The sequence below is a fragment of the Accipiter gentilis genome, chromosome 25 (genome assembly GCF_929443795.1).
Source record: "Accipiter gentilis chromosome 25, bAccGen1.1, whole genome shotgun sequence".
NCBI classification, from domain to species: domain Eukaryota; kingdom Metazoa; phylum Chordata; class Aves; order Accipitriformes; family Accipitridae; genus Astur; species Astur gentilis.
This window is the reverse complement of record NC_064904.1, coordinates 20,623,660-20,643,412: the sequence shown is the minus strand read 5'-3', so window position 1 is coordinate 20,643,412 and position 19,753 is coordinate 20,623,660. Positions and strand designations below refer to the sequence as shown.

The 19,753-nt window shown below is 38.5% G+C and overlaps 1 protein-coding gene across 1 annotated transcript in view; it reads right to left on the bottom strand.

Moving 5' to 3' along the window:
• The window catches only part of SOS2 (SOS Ras/Rho guanine nucleotide exchange factor 2), a 55,769-nt gene that overhangs the window by 10,925 nt on the left and 25,091 nt on the right, over positions 1–19,753 (bottom strand). The window contains exons 7-14 of the mRNA XM_049829013.1: positions 19,109–19,219; positions 16,866–16,964; positions 10,612–10,739; positions 9,568–10,223; positions 6,615–6,696; positions 5,799–5,921; positions 2,226–2,329; positions 781–1,000 (exon numbers count right to left, since the gene is read on the bottom strand). Coding sequence (XP_049684970.1) covers positions 781–1,000; positions 2,226–2,329; positions 5,799–5,921; positions 6,615–6,696; positions 9,568–10,223; positions 10,612–10,739; positions 16,866–16,964; positions 19,109–19,219 — 1,523 coding nt within the window. The remainder of the gene's footprint in view (positions 1–780; positions 1,001–2,225; positions 2,330–5,798; positions 5,922–6,614; positions 6,697–9,567; positions 10,224–10,611; positions 10,740–16,865; positions 16,965–19,108; positions 19,220–19,753) is intronic.

Here is a 19,753-nt window from a genome sequence, read left to right as displayed (position 1 = left end):
TTGAAATTGGCATTTTTGAATAAGCATTTTCAGGTAAGAAAATTAAAGCAGTAAATTTAATTTCCTGAAAGCTTATTTTAAAAAGCATCTCAAAGTGAGTTACAATTTTTTTAAAAAAATAGGAAGTTGAAATACTTCGAGCAACCTGCTGGAAAAGTGGCCTATTTCTATAGAAAAACCTGCTGTCACTGAAGCACAAAAGGATGCTTCACCTTGAAGTTTTGTAAGACTTTAGAGAATTTCTACCCAGCAAAACCTAGCTCTCACATCAAGGCTAGCTCTATTTATCACAGGTAACAACAGAGCTAGGAAACAGCCAAGTACCTATGGTACCAGACTAAAAAAACTCTTCAGAATTAGATTAGAGGACCCTGATGTAACAGTGCTATGGTTATATGCATATAACACCTGGGCCTTTGCTATGTAGCTATAAAGGAAAGGAGCAGAAACAATTGTGTTTGCCTTTTATGATGCAACAAGCATTTCTTACTAATGTAACACTAAGTTTGCTTTTAACAAGGAGACAGTACAAGTTAGTATTATCTACTTGTAATATTTTAGTGTCCTTCCTGTACTTGCTTATGTTGTCAGAAGTCTGATATGGAGATGAAAAAACTTTTTTTTTTTTTTCCCTGCGTGTTTTGATATTGAACAGATGGCAAGAAAACCTCTTTCCATAAACTCTGAAAGTCAAGGAGACGTACTTTTGACTGATTCTACAGCTTAGGACTCTTTCTTGCTCAAATAATCTGAAAAAGACAGGATTAGTTCTATCCCTACCTATAAAGGTCAGACTCGAGAAGCGTTAGCTGTCGAGCAATTTCTATAGGATGCAGAGTCATGAGGTCCAGCGTTTCGCTGTGCCCAACACGCCAAATGTGCCACTCGATTGGGGGAGGTGGGCTCTCAAAGGTGATGTTGTGACTAATTCCATTTGCTTGAGCTTTCTTTCTCTTGATGATTTTAGCAATTGATTCCACCCACTTCTTCATGGATTTTCCTGCAAAACAGAAACCATGAAAAAACCCTTTTTAAATATTATCTTAAATGACTTCTGATAATCTAATAAAACCACCTCCCCCAAATTATACATGCACTCAAAATTCTGCATTTTTGCATGCAAATTAATTAGGTTTGTAGTTCCCTTTTTTTTTTCTTATGGGTTCCTGCACCTGTATCACTTGACAAATACAGACACATGTGAACGCATTTTTGGGTGCCCAGTTGTGTTTAACCATATCTACTGACAGCTTTTGAGTGGAAAAAAGTGACCCTGCATATGTTATATTTTACTTTTTCCCCTCAGCTGCAACCATCTTCACTTTGACTGCTAGCTTAATCTACTTAGAGAACAACTAAAAAAGTATACAACAAGCTTCAAGTGAGATCTTTGCAACATGCTGTACTAGTGCACTGCAGAACAAAAAGTTTAGAGAAATACATGTTTACACTATCAGTCCAACATACAGTACCCAAAATAGTGGACAAGACAGGAAGTACCTTCAGCAGTTCGAGACAAATAGCTTTTAAGGGACTAATCAATATTGAATTATTCCTCTCTGGTCAGCAATAGCTAGCATGGAGACCTCTGCAAAAGATAAACTACCACCCTCTAAGTTTGTCTCAGAATTATATTGCCCAATGTATGGTCTGGCAGTCTGAAAAGGCAAGTCTAGAATTGCCAGAATAATGATTAAAATTGACATGCCAACACTGTTGCCCTCCACTCAGGCTGCCAAAAAAAATCTGCCAGTTTGTAAAGGATTGCTCCAGAGGAAGTGATACCAAATGGGTCAAGTATCCTCTCCTAAAAGGATAATGATTTTCAGCTGGAACTTTTAATAAATGGGAAAAGAACAAGATGGAAAAAAACCAGTCTCAGTGACCAACAGGGAAGGAATTCTCTATAAATACAACACAGGGAGAAGGAAGGTGACAGTCTGAATTCTAACAAATCTATTGTAGAGTCACTCAGGGATGAACATTACTGTCCAGAAGTAAATACACTTAAGGTAAATATCATAATGTTTGAAGTAATTTTTGGTAGCTGTTTAGGCTCCAGGCCAAAGCTTGCTCATGTAAAGTAGAGTCTCATAAACAGCTCAATTAAAGTCATTAAAATTACTCATGTGTGTAAAGATATTCTCATGCCTAAAACCTGTGAGGGTTAGACCAGCAGGTTGTACCAAAATGTGGAAGAACAACAGGACCACCAATTACCATACCTCTTACACTGGAAATAAACGTCTCCAATCTCTCTAGTAACTCCAGATCTCTTTCAAAATCGTAAAAATGGTGCTCTACCCAGTGACGAAAAACATTTAATATTCTGAGGAAGGAGAGAAAAAATAAAATATTATGTTTCATTTTTAAGGACTTCCAAGGCTTGTCCTACGTAAACACTAAATGAAACACAATTCTACAAAAAACGAGTTACGGATTCATGTAGTTGACGACTATCAAAATACATATGGACAGAGGGGCAGAACAAAGACTAAGCATGGCACCAATGACCACAGAAGTCCTCAGGTATTTAAAACCTAATTTTCCAGTCTTGGCATATATATAGTTTGGTGGGGTTTTTAAATCTTATATAAAGAATGCTAGTGTTGAGGTGGTTTCAGAAGAGGAAAAAACTTAGCAAAATCAGATGAAACTGGTATTTCTAATGTCATTTTCTGTTTTTTTTTTTTTTTTTTAACTAAAAAGCTGATTAGGATCTCCCATTTGGTAAGAAACAAATTTATAATTATTTCTTTCCCGTACAGAAATTTCAGCTTAGAAGTTGTTGCAAGTGTACTGCCCTACTTCTACAACTTTTTAATTACACAAATGGCCGTACTAGATCCAGTACTTCTTTTAAGGATAACACTAACCTTTTTCTTGGTTTTTCTCTACAATTTCTTAAACAGACCACTAATAAACAAGCCTCTCAAAGTTAACCACAACTGCTCTTCTGCCTTCTACTCTTAGGGTGTAACAGAATAAAAAACTGTTTACCTGAAGAAGAGGCAAAACAAGTTGAGCTCGTACCTCAAAACTGATTTATTGGGGTGCACTGTATCACCTTACCTGAAGGGTGAGCAAAAATCTCCTACATCAACTAGTACAACAGATTTTCCCTGTGCCAGTCCAACAGGTGGGACAGGATGATGGGGTTAATGGAGAGCCCACGGTCTCAGACTCAGAGGAGATAGTTACAGTAAGATGTGGTTACTCCTGCCCCATCTCCCCTTTGCAAAAGTGGCTTAGCTGTATGCAGGATGCTGCTAAACTCCCCCACTCTTTGCAGCTCAGGATATTAAGGTAAACCAGTGCTAACTGTGCATCAGACTACTGTTGGTGGTGCCTCAGCCCTGTAAAGTGGGGACAAGAACATCTGAGAGGGACAGGGCAGACAACTGATTGTAATCTGCCAGTCTGTTGTGAGTCAGAGCACTAGAGAAGTTGGCTGGTTTAGGTTAGTCAAATGAAGGGTGCTCTATGTGAATACATCGAGAATTAAATAGTTTTCCTTTTCCAGTGAATAAGTTAAAGAATGAGGTTTATCACATGAAAGAATGGCTACCCAAACAGATCATTTAGGCTAGAAATTAATGACAGCTTCTAACTGTCAAAAGGAGTGATGTTTTGAAACAAGTTCCCAATAACAGTAATATAGGATCCTATCTAATCAGTCTTTTCCTTTGAGATATCATGGCAGTAATACTGAAAAAGCAAGAAAGATTGCCTGGTTGTGCTGACTGCATTTGCAGCTTAGCACCCCCTCTTTCTCATGACTTTGCATGCATTTCATCTAGTCAAAGACATTACCGTTTCCCTGCCTGCGTACTGCACACCACGTCTACAGCATTTTCTGCAAGACAGGGAGTAAGTGTTAGGGAGGGAAGGAAGGGAGGGAGGGAGAGACGAGCATCTTCACATTCTCCGCCTTCTTCCCAAACTCCAGGTCTCTCCTGAAGTAGAGATCAGTGCTATTAACAATTACTGGAGTTTACAAAGTGCTGGGAGTATCAACCTAACAGCTCAAATTCAGGCACTTATTTTCAACTGTAAGACAGTTCAGAGTTTCAAGCTACTAGAAACATGTAGTATCTCCTAAATTCAAAGATTAACTATAAGCCACAGAAGGGTGTGTGTTAAATAGCAGCACATCTCATCAAGCAGGCACCAATAAGAGGACTCAACTCATCAACCATAGCATAAATTAGACAGCAAAGAGTAGTTGTTACAATAAGAGGTATCCTAATCACTCAAACAAGGAAAGAAACCAGAAACCAAAACCAAAGACCCTGGAAACTTTGGAATGGGGCAGAGGTGTCAAACAGCTCAAACGTAGCATATGAAGGCAAAAGTGCTAAACTGATTTTGGAAATTAATAGCAAGAAACATGGTTAATTGGTGCCTCAAACTCTTCTACAGATTCCAGTTTCATTGGTAACCACTTGTCGTGCTCAGCTATGGCAGTCAGCAGTGCTGCAGGAAGATGCATCTGTAAGGGGCACTGTGAGGAGGTCCCCAAGAGACTTCCATCCTAGCGAGTAGAGTAAGCTACAAAAAATAGTAACAAAAGCAATACAACAGTATTTAAACTTTTGAGCCAATTACGTCACAAAAGCCCATTCTGTGTGAGTTTCTCTGAAGGGGCTCTATAGGCACCTATGTGGATGGATGCTGAAACAGTTACCAGAGAACAGTAAGCTGAAATGGGGAAAAGTACATGCTGAGAACTAGCATGTGAAGCTCTCCCAAGAACTGATAACTCTGGAGACTAGTGGTCCTGCTGAACCCACAGGAGCTCATAAACTGAGAATACCAAGGGTCTGATAAATCTGGACAAGGTCACAAGCACACACAAGTATGAAGGTTACGCTGAGGTTGTATAACTTTGGACTGCATCCAAAAAGATGGCAGCAGCTATATATTGACAAACACTACAGTATTTTTTATATATATATTTTTTTTTTACATATATGCATACAGGTATCTGATGAAGATAGGACGCCTAAGTGGCTGTCTGAACACCTAACTTGAAGGTACTGGCATGTCAGTATGACCCTTCACTTTGACTAAACTGCTGTTGCTCCAAACAGGTAACTATGAATGACTGTGTGAGGGTACTGTGCATATAGTTATCTGCCATTAACAGTAACATCTTGATGCTACTCATAAAAACAGTTTAATGAATAAAAGTTGTTCTAGCAAATATTGGTTGTGATCTGTGTCTCCTCCTGACTTGATTCCCTATCAGGGAAACAATTAGCCTCATTCATGCCAGAAACACTTAACTGTTCCCCCAGTTAGCTTGGTCAGCAAGACCTTGAAGATTCACTGCAGCCCGTTGCAATGTGCAGTACAGACAAGAGTCTCCCTGTCTGTGCAGATACATCAACGGGGCTGGGAAAGGGAGTAAAATACCAGCAGGACTGAAAAAAAATGGAAACAGAGAAACTATCTTCATAGAGCCTCTTAACAAGGAATCCATTCAAAATGCAGTCAGAAACACTTTCAGTTATACATCTCTCACCCACACCCGCTTTACATAGCAGCAATACAGCGTTCTTGTGGGTGGTGATCACAGCTGTGAGTGGCAGAGAACCAAAGTACAGTTGCAACAACAACAGAAGTCAGTATGACTAATCAGAACATGGTTTGGGATATTAGTCTGGTTGCAGACAGTGATAAGTCTCTACTTGACAGCACAGCAGTCTCCAAAAGAGATTACTGTCTCCAGGATCACCATATAATCAGTGAACTCAAACCTGGCTTTAACAGAACAAATTTAAAAGCAAATAAACCTGAGTTGTACTGGCTGGACATATTCCTTGCGAAATCGCTTAAGGTCTGCGCTGATAGGCTGCTCCCCTTTCTCGATTGCCAGCCTGTCTGCTTCAGTAGGCTCAGGCTCTGGGATTTCAAACCTATGAATAAAAGCACCAAGAAACTGATGGCAATTAAGATAAAACACAAACCCTTTATGTAGGACATGAAGTGCAATTGCATTTAAAAAAAAAAATAAAAATCAGTGCGGTGGAACTCAAGCACTCATCTAATATCCAGTTTGCCTGGAATTCCCTCCTCCCCTAGCTATGTAGTGCTAACACACCCAGCTCTCACCCTGATAATTCACTAGTTCTCTGGTCATCACAAGATGTCTAGACTAGGATATAAGGTTTTTAACTACCCTAGCTTGATTAAGTGAAGATTAGAAGAAAGCTTAAGAGCAGCTTTATCACACTGTATGAAAATGTTGTTTACATTAAGAGTCTGTGCCTCTCAAACAAACCGCTTAGAACACTTCCGTTCTTATTTGCATTGAGACTTTAGGCATACTCAAATACACTCTCATGATCAAGTTAAGCAGTCAAAACATTAACACCCCACAGCTGATGCACACCAAGTGCTCTAGCTAATACTTAATTCAGGTAACTACTTTAAACTGGGAAAAGGAAGCGTGCACTAAAAACTTGCATTGCTGTATCCCGTTGTAAAAGTTACTGGTTTACAAACTTCACTAAAACGTGTGCCACATGGCACTGAGAATCCAAGCAGAAAAGGAGCAGGTAAATACACAAAGCCTTTCAGTATCTTCAGAAAGGATGACCAGTACTTACCTTTCAATCAGTAAACTCAACAGTTCCTGGGGCTTGCAAAAGGAGCGGTACGTGGTAAGGAAAGTACGTACAAAATTAGGATCTGTAAAGATAGAGTAAGAAAATAGTGGAGTGGGTTTTTTTTTTCATCCAATTGCAAAATATCAGAAATAAGACTCATACACTCACAGAAGCTTTAAAGTGCAGAAAATACACTAAGGTTCTAAGTCCAGCACTGTAATTTTAAAAGTACCAGAAATGATACTGCTTGTGAAATTTCCATTTAGTCCTCTGACACATTTCCCCTGTAAAAGTACTCAACTGCACATGCTATGTTCTCTCACAAACTGTGTCTCAGTCTCAGCATGCGGAATGACTTACACTCCCTGTATATGCAGCTATTCCATGGCTTCATAAAGACAAAGAAAACATGGTAGAACTAGGCTGTCTACTCTCTTCACATCAAAAATACCTATACCACCCCAACAAAATGCTATCTTACCTGTTCTTAAAAAATCTCCAGCAGTGGGGACTGCACACCTGCCCCAGCCACACCACTGCAGCACACAACTACCCTCTGCAGAGCAGCCAACAGGGAAAACATGACAAGCAGCAGAGGCCTTACAAAGCAAATACCTGCAGCAGTTCAAGATGTTGTATCTCCACAAGCCACCACACCTCCCTCCCGCTGTTTCCCACCGCTACGGTAGGTGTGTTACCATGAGACGTGCCTATCCGCAAGCTACCACGTGTTTTATTGGGCCCACTCTGCTATATTAGAAGTATTAAAGGAAAGACATTGTTCCCTTAAACTCTTTTATTTCCACTCTCTTGTACAGAGTTTTGTAGATCGTGAATAAGCAAGCTGATAAACAAATCACTTCATGAGCCATGAAGGGTCATCATCTGGTCCTAATCCTGACATCCCTGCAGCAGACCCCTTCACAAGGGTAACGGAGGCAAGACACTGCTGTCGTGTGATATGCAGCAGCTTCCAGAGCTGCCTGGGAGCAAATGAATGCTGAAATACAGGAAAACCTGACCTAGAAAAGTGCATGTGCACATGTTCACTCAGAAGTGTGGATTTGGGGTTGTTAGGGATTTCTTTTTTCTTGCTGTTCTGTAAATAGTCTTGAATCTGTCAGCATTAGGTACAGGTAGCTTAGACCAGCAGTATTCAACAAGTGGGAATCGAATTTCTTCCAATAAACCCACAAAAGATTAAGACAAACACTGCTTTTAAGAAGGCTTAAATTCCCTGCAGAGCACTGCTCAACATTTTTAAGGGATCCATATATAGGAATGTGCTTGCAAGCTAAGAGTAATAGTGCTCTCATTCTATGATAATGCTGCTGAGTTTGCACCCTAGTCCTGCACTGGCCTGTTCTGCTTCCACGTCACATCTACATTCACTCTTCAGTACTATTTACAACACTTTAAAAGTAAATCTTCCTCTTACCACTGAACAGGCAGGTAGTATCTCTGCTCTGCTGACAAGATCTCCAATTCTCTTAAAATGGGGGCTGCTACTCTGCTCTCTGACCTGTGTAGCTTCCTTTGTATTATTTTTGAAATTACGTATTTCTGTAAATGACATTCTCAATAAAACAGAAAGTACAAGCAATGTGCTACTAAGAGTGGCTCACGATTTAAATTCAAGAGTTTATTAACTCTGCATCTGCTATCTCCCATGGTATCCTGGTATCAGCTGGGGACTTCTTTGACATGACAGAGGTCATTCTGTGAATGCAGAGCCATTGTGCTGAAGCAAGGCCTGCTTCAAACAAATATGAAACTAAGGCAAACATACGATACACTGACAGTTTTAAAAAAATCATATCTTGACCTAAATACAAACAAAAAGCACCACCAAGATCTGCTGAAAGTCCCTCCAAATGCTGTTAGTCATCGAAATGCCCTTATGGAAGCTGAGGGAGATGATTTTGTTAGTCTTGGCTCCAAATACTGTTTGGAAAAAGCACACAGAAAACCAAGAGGCAATGCTTTCATTGAAGATTCCCAAGGCCAAAGCGGCAAGTACTTGCGCTATAAAAACTGAAGTTATGCTATCAAACTAATACTCAAATACACCAGTTCATTCAGGAAAAGGGCTAACTCTACAAGCCACTAAAACCCATCACATTTTAGAGATGAATGACTCAGGACTCACAGACAACACAACTATGGATTACTTGCATACCAACTAGTTGCATCAATACTGAGCTTCAATGTGGGAAATGGTTTTTTTGGTTTTGTTTTTTTGTTGTTTTTTTTTTTTTACTTTTTAAAAAATATACAGCTCCACACTATCTAGCCTTGGTTTTACAAAAAAGACTCACTTAAATACCAGGCACTTTTGTAAAAAGCACAAAGGAGACCATTACTAAGTTTTACACAAATTGCACACCACTTCCACCAGCACCCTTCTGTCAGCTTCACTGCGTTCCCTTTCAGTGCATGCTTTTCACCCCAAACCTAAGATCTAACACTTCCATCAACATTAGCACTTCATGTAACTACTACAAGGTTTCATTTCTGTGGCTTTAAGATAGTAAAGACTTTCACAGGAAAGTCTGAAGAATGCCAATTGTGATTTGTATCCTTTTCTACAAAGTGGCAGGTTGGAGCATAATAAACATAACCTCAACCACCTTCTTCCTCCACAGTCACACAGCCCGTAACAGCACCACTGCTTGAGCCACGATGGTCTCGGGAAACACGCTACTGGTTCCTATTAGACCACCGATACTTTTTTTTTTTGGCAGGGGGGAGGGCTTGCATACCCCAAATTTTCTTACAGCTTTGCCAGCAAAGCCAGTTGATTTGACAACAGATACCAGGGTTTTTTTCTGCAAATCTTGCTTTAACTATATGCAGAGAAAAACCCAAACAAACAAAAGATAAAAGGATTAATTTCATCACCAATACAAGTATGACCTTAAAAAAACATATAGAACACAAATGTACAGGATACCTGCATACATATGGTATGTTAACCTTTCAATTAATTTCACAACTGTTCCTCCTTTGATGATAGGAATGCCATTCCTGCTTTGCAAGTTGTCCTCAAAAACAATGTTATCTTCAGAGTCTTCCACTACAAAACGATACACACTTGGGCTAGGTAACCTCAGTGGCTGTTCATTTTCTTCTTGCAGTAACACTGAATCAAGCATCCTATCCAGAGTACTGCGATACTGGAGGGAAATCAGAGCAGCCATCCAATTACTCTTCTCTTCAGCAGTCTTGGCAGCAAACAGTATACTGTTGTCATCTTTAGACACCAGTTCAAAAGCATGTTTATATTCAGATGTGTCATCTTTATCAATAATCTGTATTTTCCTCATGATAATTTTTTCCTTCAGTCTATACTCCGCATTGCTGTAACCAGGAAGCCGTGATTGACCGTGATTAGTTTTACAACTGATCATTAAACCATCAAAGAGAAAGATGTGGCGTTCATGTTTGGCTCCTATTTTTGTCAAGCCTCCTTCCATTATGAATTCATTACAGCACTGCCCAATATCTTTGCCTTCCCAGCCATCAATATTTTTCTGGATTTCATTCATTTTCTTGATGGCCAAGTGCTTGCTTCTTATTTGTCGGTTATAGAAGCGACAGACTGGCTCCCTTGAATGAAGAAAAGAAAAAGTCATGATGGGCACATTCCACATTTGCCAACCCAAGAGACAGAAAAAAAAATAAAAATCAACTGAATTCATTGTTTATATCATTATTTCTTTGCCCTAAACATGCCTTAACCAAGTTTACTGTTCCAAAAAAGCCACATGCATTGCTTTGGCTAGGGAAGGAGTAAGATACTGACATTATTCACAGAAGTGGACCGTGAAGGTTTTGGGCTGCTACGCCATTTACAATGAAAACTGACATAAAGCCATGCCTTGAAAAGGAAATATACAGATTATCTAACAAGAAAAAAAGATTACAATTCCTTCCACATCACTTATCTCCTTTTCTGCCAACTTTGGGACACCAGGGTAGTTTTGTGGATTATTACCCAGGCCGACGTCTTGGGGAGTGTTTGCTGTAAATCCGCTCCATGCTACACTGCAGATTCAGAAGAGCAGTAATGGCTTGTTTTAAGCACTCCCGATCCTCTTCATCTTCACTGCATTCCTGCAATTGCTGTGACACAATAAACAATTTTATTTCAGATTTATCTAATTTATAGAAGGGTAGGAAGAATGAAAAATATTCTTACACGCTGTTATCAACTGTACTCAGAGAGGTCAGTGACTTCAAGTCAATGAGAGCGTTATTACTAGAATCACACTCAAAGCTAGCTATGCATGTAACTAAAAAACATTTGTCAGATATTCAGAAGTCAGTAGATACTCAACAGGAGAGAGCAGGAGAGAGTTTAGAAAGAAAACTAGAAAGAAAACCCTTTACCATTCTACTGAGAGTCAATGCTGATTGTCAGATACTGTTTTTCCTGTTATGTTTTCAACAATGTCCTGTTTCACAACTGATTTTATTAAATAGTTTGGAGGTTTGAAATAGCCAAGAATTAAATGCTGGTTTATGTAACTATGTGTAGTGTAGCATTCCTTCAATGAGTCAATCCCAACATTTCAGAGCAAACTTAAAAGATGGAATGACCAAGATTCTCTGTTTGCTCCTTACCATTCTAAACTCTGCCATCTTCAGCAAACTCATCTATTTCCAGAAGAAATGTCAATTTTGCACAGGGCAAACTAACATAGTAAAAAAAAAAAAAAAGTCTGAAAGTCAAGATTTGCTGCTAATAGCAAAATGTAAAGGCAGCAAGAATCAGTGTATTTCCTTTTTATAAAGACCAGATCTGTCTCCACTACTAGGAAGAAACTTATTGAATTAGAGCATTCAACAGGCTTTCATATCATCTCCATGCACTTGGTAGCAGTATGCTTTGAGCAAAAGCCTATTCACAGAGTCTCTCTTTTTGGTTCTTTAAGGTGATCACTCCTAAAATACTACTGATTATAAATAAAAGATATTTCTCTTTTTAACCCCTTTCATGTTCAAGATTGTGTAATTTTTTAAGAAAAATCAAGCAAATAGATTGCTGGGTGAAATCAAGACAATATGCCACGCAGTTTTGGATAAACTCTGTTTTACCTAAGTACTTTAAGAGAATTCTTACTTACAATCACTCAGCATGGCAGAAGCCTTCTTTTCCTTTCCCCACTATGCTCCCTCAGCAAGGATATGTAGCTTCCTCTAAAAGTAATTGAGAGAACAGGATTTGACCAGATTGGGCCACTCTCTTCATGTAATTTAAATTACTAAAATTTTTATTTTTCACATGCCCAAACAACCTCCATCTTGTATATTAGAGAAATGAAAGTTTTATGGCCAAAAATTTCTGGAGAGTTTAAGAGCTGAGGAACAGTACAGGGAAGGGAAAAATAAGATGTCTACCTCTGTGGACACCCTTCTTTTCCTTACTATCAGCCACAGAAAGGAAAAGACCATAAATATAGTGTGAAAAGATGACAAATGCAAAATCCTAAAGGTGGGAAAAGCTATCGAGTCTGATAAAATACTCTTTCTCCTCACATGTCCTGAGCAGAATTTCTTGCATCACCTTTCCAAAGGGAGCTGTGTTTGGCAGTTAACAGACATTAAGTGGCATGTTTTGCCTTTTTTTTTTGTATTGAGAAAAAATATATATACACACACATGTGGAAGTAATCTAATCTATTTCTACACCTTAATGCATAGATTCCTGAAGATCAGGCAGAGCACCTGAAGCATATCTCATTCTCTGTAACTGCTGGACTAACACCTGCTTTTCCAAATACCAGTTCTTAACAAGCATCTTTCCAATTAAACAGCAGATGCAAAAGTGTAACATGCTTGCTAGACAAAGAAAATATGTAAATCTTTAGAAAAGGGAAAAGGGGGTCCTGTATTTAAAATACCGGTGATGATAAACTGAGAAAATTAACTATTCAATATATTCTACAGAAAATTGTCAGAAAATAGTAATGAAGAACACTGTTCACTTAAATTATACCACGGTGATCCTGTAGAATACTGACTGGAGCTTCTCTGTCAGTCAATCATTAGGTAACAGTGGGAAAGATTAAAAGGCTGAATTTTGTATGTTTTGGGTTGCTTGATAACAACACAGCAAGTCACATGCAAGAATTAGGGATAATCTTGTGCCTGCAAGTCACATGAGAAGGAAGGATATACTCTCTATTCAATACAGGAAAGCCTTGGACTTGAACAGAGACTTGAGCAGACCTCTGCTTACCTTCAGGATTTTAATGATACACCTAACTGGAATCTTGCTCAGGATTCAGATGGATTGTATGACCCCTTGCGTTCTTTGCACTGCATTCAACGAATAACGTTTCCTAGACCTCTGACACATTTATGAAAGCATATCTGGAGCTTCAAAGTCTGATGAAACATTAAGCTCTCCTCTACACTGCCAGCATGTAGAGCATTCATGCTTGGAAATGCCAAGCACAGTGTTTTAAACCCAAATACTCTGATAATCAATTAAAGATATCACAGTCAGAATCTATCTGGGTTACCTGTTTGCAAGACCTAACAATTTTTGATCACTACCACTATTTTTTCCTTCAAGATAGTTTTATTTCTTTAGCGTGAATTCCTTCAACCTTTGCCATCATCATTCATCCTGAGACAACCAACAGCAGATTCATTTTCTGTCAATACTTGAACAAGCAATCAACATTAAAGGGTCATCAGGGCCTGTCCTCTGGCTCAAGGTGCTCAAAGACTATTTCCTGGTGACCTCTATATGGCTGTGAACAAAAAGCTGCCAAACCAAACAAATTCAACATGGGGATCTCCAAACGACATCCAGCCCTTATGCCTCCTGCTTAGGCAAAATGGAGTCTCTGACGCAGATCCTGCATCAGAGGCTGCATAAACAAGTTTTTGCACCAAGAAGAAAAGTTCTACAGCTTGAAAGAATTTTCAAGCTTTTCACACTCTAATTTAATTCATTTTAGTTTTGCTGTTTTGCAAAATAGCAAACATCGAGGCCTGCATTTCTGTAAATCATTATTTTATTTACCTCCCAATTCAGTAGGGGTTTTTTGGTAACTTTCTTTAGGAGTAACAGTCTCAATCTTAGCTTCTCTCCCTACTGAAGCCACAAAAACATGAGCATTCTGTTGCTTTTCTGCTTCCATTTTTCTAGGTCTTTTTCAACCAAGGATCCTAGAGACAAATACAATGGTAACAGAAAAGCAGTAGCAACAGTTTGTAATATACTAACATTGTTGAATAAATACTTTCTCTATCCCTAAAAACACTGCTTTTTAAAAATCACTGCAGGAAATTTAGGATGTTTTCAAATTACAACATAAAATTCAAATTTTAAACCTGCAACTAAAGTGATCACAGCAAAAGACTCTGTATTTACCATTATTCACTACAGAGTGGTATTTAAGATTTCTGCTCTGCTCCATGCTCGCAAAGTTAGAAAGATTCAAGACAGCCAAGCATCAGCCTCTGCAGCTGAATTCTAATTCTATTCAGAAATCTTGTATACTATGGATAAAGGTCAAATCTAATCATTTTCACTGCTAAAATTCCCTAGTTAAAAAAAGGCATGGCCTAATATTATTTTTATGCAGCATCCAGCTGTATTATCCAAGTTAAAGACAAACAAAAGAAACAATATTTTTGCACTATCTGCCAGACTTTATTCTTCAAAGATATGAGGACATTTAAGAATGTGCATGTATAACCTGATCCCATCAATACTAAGAGGAGTTAAGAACAGACTCGGAGCCCCCAAGAGACAAGACAGAAAACTCTTGCAGCATTACGGATTTAAAACAGGCTATGAAAACCAAATTCTCTTCTCTGTGCCATCGTTTAAAACATAAATAGTAGCCACCCTTTCCTGTCACTGAAGAAAAAACTACCAAGTTTGCATGCAAAGCATTTAATCTTAAGTTTTGAAAACACACAAAACTCTGCTCAATAAGGCATATATGTTGTTTCCCCAAAAAGCAGACAAACACTACACTGCTTGTAAAATCAGTTAAATGTTTAGATTCTCCCAAAGCTGCACCATATGATTTCATTCTTTGATTTCATACTGATGCACTCCATTTCCCAGCTTTAAGACACAATGGGTCATTAATTAGCCTGACCTTCAGCATGTTTCAGGTCACTAATCCAATTATGTCTTTTAAACATGAAAGAAGAACATTTTACGAAGTTCCAGAGAATTATCGAAGTTCCAGAGAATTATCGTATGCAACTGACCCTTACGGAATGGGAAGTTACAGTATTTTGTAAGAGAGATGTTATCTGCAAAGCTATCAGTGCTCACTTCACAGCAAGGCTGGCAGAACCATGCCATGCTTCTGCTGTCATCCTTTAGTTCTTTGATCAGTTTATTTTCTTTTGGAAGATGTCCTTATAGAAACATAAGCTTTATGAAGGCAAATATTAAAACTATGGCAATGTAAAGTTTCTGTTCTCAATAGAGACAGTACCGTAATCTAGAGAAAAGTTCACTGACCCTTAGGGTTGTTTTGGTTGAGGTTTTTTTTCAGCTTTGTTAACTGTTTTCTAAACTGACTATCAATAGAAATGCTTAAAAATTTAAAATTTATTGAGACCACTTGGATTTAAACCTGTCCACAAAATATTGGTAATCCATACACTGGAGATGTGTGATCCATGGGTCAAAATAAATCATGCTTCTATTTACTTATCTAAATCAGGATATGTAAAAAAAAAATAAAATTCGCAGCAGACATAATGAAAACAACACTAAACTTAAAAAAAAACCAAAACAACAAAAAAACCCAAACATGCCAGATATTAACTACAGACCTGGTCTTAAAATGATTGCTATTTTTTGGCTTGAGATTCTTCCGAGAAAATTTTATATTGTATTATACATAAGTTCTATGTTGCAAAGTTTCCTTTTCTTTCTTCATACAATTAAATCCTTTGAAATACAAAGGAAGACTATATAACACACTTGTACAACACTGCTAGTATCACTTTTTACACTGGGAATTTAAAAGTGTAATTTCTGTTGCTATTTCAAAATGTCAGGTATAGCCACAGGATATTTCACCTGTTTAATTTAAGTATATCCCAGTTAGTTAATAATTCACTTACCCTTATAAACATTACAAACTTTCCCAACACAATGGGGCAAAGAGAAACTGTTTTTCATTATCCTCAACTACTTAAACAAAGCTCTGATCTAAGTATTTTTCAAGATAATTGCATTTTCTACAGCAACATTATTTTTCTTATTCAAGAATGATTATTATAGATCTCAGATGTTAAATTTCTGCTGACTGCTGGCCTCTCTTCTTGTAACTCACACCAAAAACATTTGCTTGTAAGCAAAAAGATACATGCTTAGTTACTTTTTGGCTTTTAGCTGTTATACCCAAGGGAAATATCTACTGATGTTAACCACCTTGCTAGCACACATCACAATAAAATATGTGCCAAGTGATCTGTGGTTAAACCCATAGAGGCTGTTCTAAAATAAGTAATGCCTCAATCGGCAGAATTGCTCATAAATACAGACTAGATGCCAACCTAAACAACTTGTATGGTAGGACCTCCTGTATGTCCTACAGGAATAACTTTTTATCATCTGAATCAGAATTCCATAAAGCCTGATATTTCATCAATGTAATTTCTTAGAAGACAGAAAATAAGAAAATAGTAGTGCTTATTTTCATTCCTCCTCAATATGCAGAAAGTGTGGTATGCTATGAAAAATGATATTTTTTGCTGTACCTCTTCCATTTAGGGCTCCGGACAAATGATTGAACATTAAGAACAGATTATTCTGACTCTGCTGAAAGGAAGTGCCTCCCCAACTCCCAAAATAAGATCAGCTGTGCTGCAACTGGAGTGTGACTTGAGACTGAGAATACTGATCTGCATTATGCCTAGCTTTTTCTGAACAGACAAACAAATTCAGAAGTCAAAGAAAGAAGAAATTCGATTTGCATATCAAATTTTTAACTGTATTAGAACTCAAGTTCAATAAAGGTTTATTTAATAAAATAGTTACTTCAAATGTTCATATCAGAGCAACAGATGCTTTTGCAGATTATTTTTTTTTTACATGATTTTACTTTTCAGACATATACTAACTGGTGTCAAATTAATGTTTTCTTATCTTTCAGTGTTCAGAAGCAGTATTGAAAATCTAATCACCTATTTAAAAGCTCAGATTCTCCACATTAAGAAATGTTTTTGGCAGGCAACAAAGAGTGTGGCTTCATTTACCTGTAGTAACTCAAAGTAGTGCAAACAATGATAGACTGGGATAAGCATGAGTCGTGGGAGGACGTATCGTACAGCTTCTTTAAACCCTTCAGCAGTAGACTGAAAAGGAAAAATAAACAGGGTTACTTGCACTGAAATATTCAAAATGGTACTGGACAAGGGCCTGAAGTTAGTACTGCTTTGAGCAAGATGGTTGTGCTAGACACATCCCGGGTGTCCCTGCTGACCTACGTTACTCTATACTTACATCTAGTAGTAAGGAAGACAATAAAGTTTGAAAAAATATTTTTGTCCAATGACAGTCTGTAAGATTCAGAGACACTTAAACGGTCTGACATCAAGCAAACGGAATCTGTAAACACCCTCTTCCAGGCACTGCAAGCATGCTTTTACAAACAGCTTCGGGTGGATTTTGATGTATACTCACTAGTGAACCCATAGCTCTGAAAACACCCCTAACCCTCCCAAGAAATGCTAGCACAATCTGCCTCCTTAAACTGGTAACCAGTTGGATGGTCCATATTTTTGCCAGAAGTAGCAAATCAAATTTAAGAAGCTAGAGGACCAAGTTACTACAAGTCATTTTATAAGCATCTTTTAACTGACATAGAGGTGCTCATATTGCAATCCCTAGCACCTTTGTGTTTCAGCACTGTCTGCAGAACTCAATTAATAGCATTAGTTCAAGGTGACAACACCTAAAAAATAATGCACTGACTACGGCTAAGCTGCACATCTTATTCCCCAGTCAACAGCCACATCTCAGAATGCAGAAAATGCTTGAATGTATTTTGAAAAAGGCTTACACCCATTTCCAAAACAATACATTTTACCCTGGACCACAGTTTGCTGCAGAATTTAAAGAAAACACTGGAATGTTAAAGACCAGTCAGGACTCCCATACAATCTAATACACTTGTCACCAACTTCCCTCTAATGTCCTTTTCTCCAAATTATGTATGCTGTGCTTCAATTTACATCCAATACACCACAGAAACATGGAGGTCTCATCAAGTACTCAAGAAATTAATGTATCTCCTCGCCCTCAGAAACTGAGAATCACAAGTTTAAGACTTCGAAAATGAGTTCAAAATCTTTTCCCATTCCCAGCAGTTAACTAACACAATAATTCAGGTTGTGAAATGAGGCGAGGTTTTCCAAAGGACGGTGAAATCCCTGCCATCTTCCGTATCAAGATAACTATTGAACAGAAACCAAATTACCTGATCTCCTTTTTGGAAATGACCACTCCCCCCTGTTTAAGACTTCTGGCTGCATCTCTCTGCAATTGCCAGAGACAGCTCATATACGTCCCACGGCCCAGAGCTCGGACCTCCGCCTTTGCTCCGCAGCTTGGAGTAGCATGAAGGAACATCCCTAGGAAAGCCCAAACCTTTCTATGGTGAGTAGAGTCAGAAAGGAGGCCAGATGCACTGTCAAATAACTCGATTACCAATTTAATCTGGAATAGGGCTTTGGGCTTTAAATTTGCTAGGGAGGTAGGTAAAGGGTCTTATTTTATTCATGAAGTAGTATTTAAGAGTGAGATGATCCAGCTTACCAAGCACTCGGAGCTGAAGAGGAAACACTCACCCTGAAGGAACGGCTCAGAGGAATCTCAGCTTGCAGACGTGGGCCCCAGTGAACCGTACAAACTAAGCGCTACTACAATGGGTTTAGCTGGGAGCACCACTGACCAAACACTTACTCAGCAGCTTCTCTAAGTGCATTTCTAAACACAAGCTCCGTCTTCTGAACAATAGTCTTTAATACATCTGCCACGTTGGCAGAAGGAAGTAATAAAAAAATAAAAATATTACAGACGATCTTGCTGGATAGTCCTATTAAAGAAATGATTCAAGAAAAACTGCCATTCCCAGCCTCAGTGCTGAACAAGGGGGCCTGGGATATGTATGGAAGGAAATGAAAATACTGTGCCTGGGTGTCTGTGTTTGGTGTTAAAAGGCAAAACAGAAATAGAAGTGGCAGGTATGAGAAGTCACCCTCTACTCTCAAGCAAGAGAGTCTGATGAGGACAAAAAAAAACCCTGCAAAAGACTCATGGATGGGTCAGAGCTATGTCCAGTTTTTACAGGAAGAGGCAGAGTCCAAATACCTTACACTGAGGAAAGGTCAGAATCTAGAGGATTTCTTCCTCAGCAGGAAGTAAAGAATTACTGAAAAAATTCAAACCTTTGAAATACAAGAACTAAAGCAGTTCAGTATTTCTCATTTGCACTCACCTGAAAGTGGAGAGCAACAGCAGGTTTTGCCATTAAGTTATTAAAATGCTCATGAAATTGTGGAGAGAGAATATCCTGGGACAAGGTTTCATATGGATCAAAGGCTTGCTCCTAAATAAAAACAGAGAATTATATACATACTTGAAGGAGGCAAGATATTTCTGTCCTAGCTGGTACAATTAATTCCTTTAATAAGCTGATACGCAAGTGCAACTTCTCAAGAAAAAGATCGATTTTGCAAAACAAATATTTAGTAAACCACAACCCTTCTTCACTTCCAAATTTTAAAAGCACACAACATTTTCTCAGCATTCCTCAAACTCACCATACTTATCACTAACACAAAATCTGTTTTACTGAATCAGTGGGAACCCAGAGAAGTTCCTGCTTTCAGCCCACCCACATTTCATACAGAATGGCAGTTTGACTCCTCTCTGTCCATAAAGAATGACACTTCAGAAAGAAGTGAAGGTAAAGATGAACTTTGGAGACTGTCACAAGGAGGCATTGTTGTACCACCACCATTTCAGGCTACATCACGTAAGAATGGTCAGTCATAAGCACTGGACTTCTGCTCACTTCTCTGGCCGTGTTGGAAGGCTGGGAAAATATCTCTGGGAGAAAGCAGCTAGTCTGAAAAGAGTC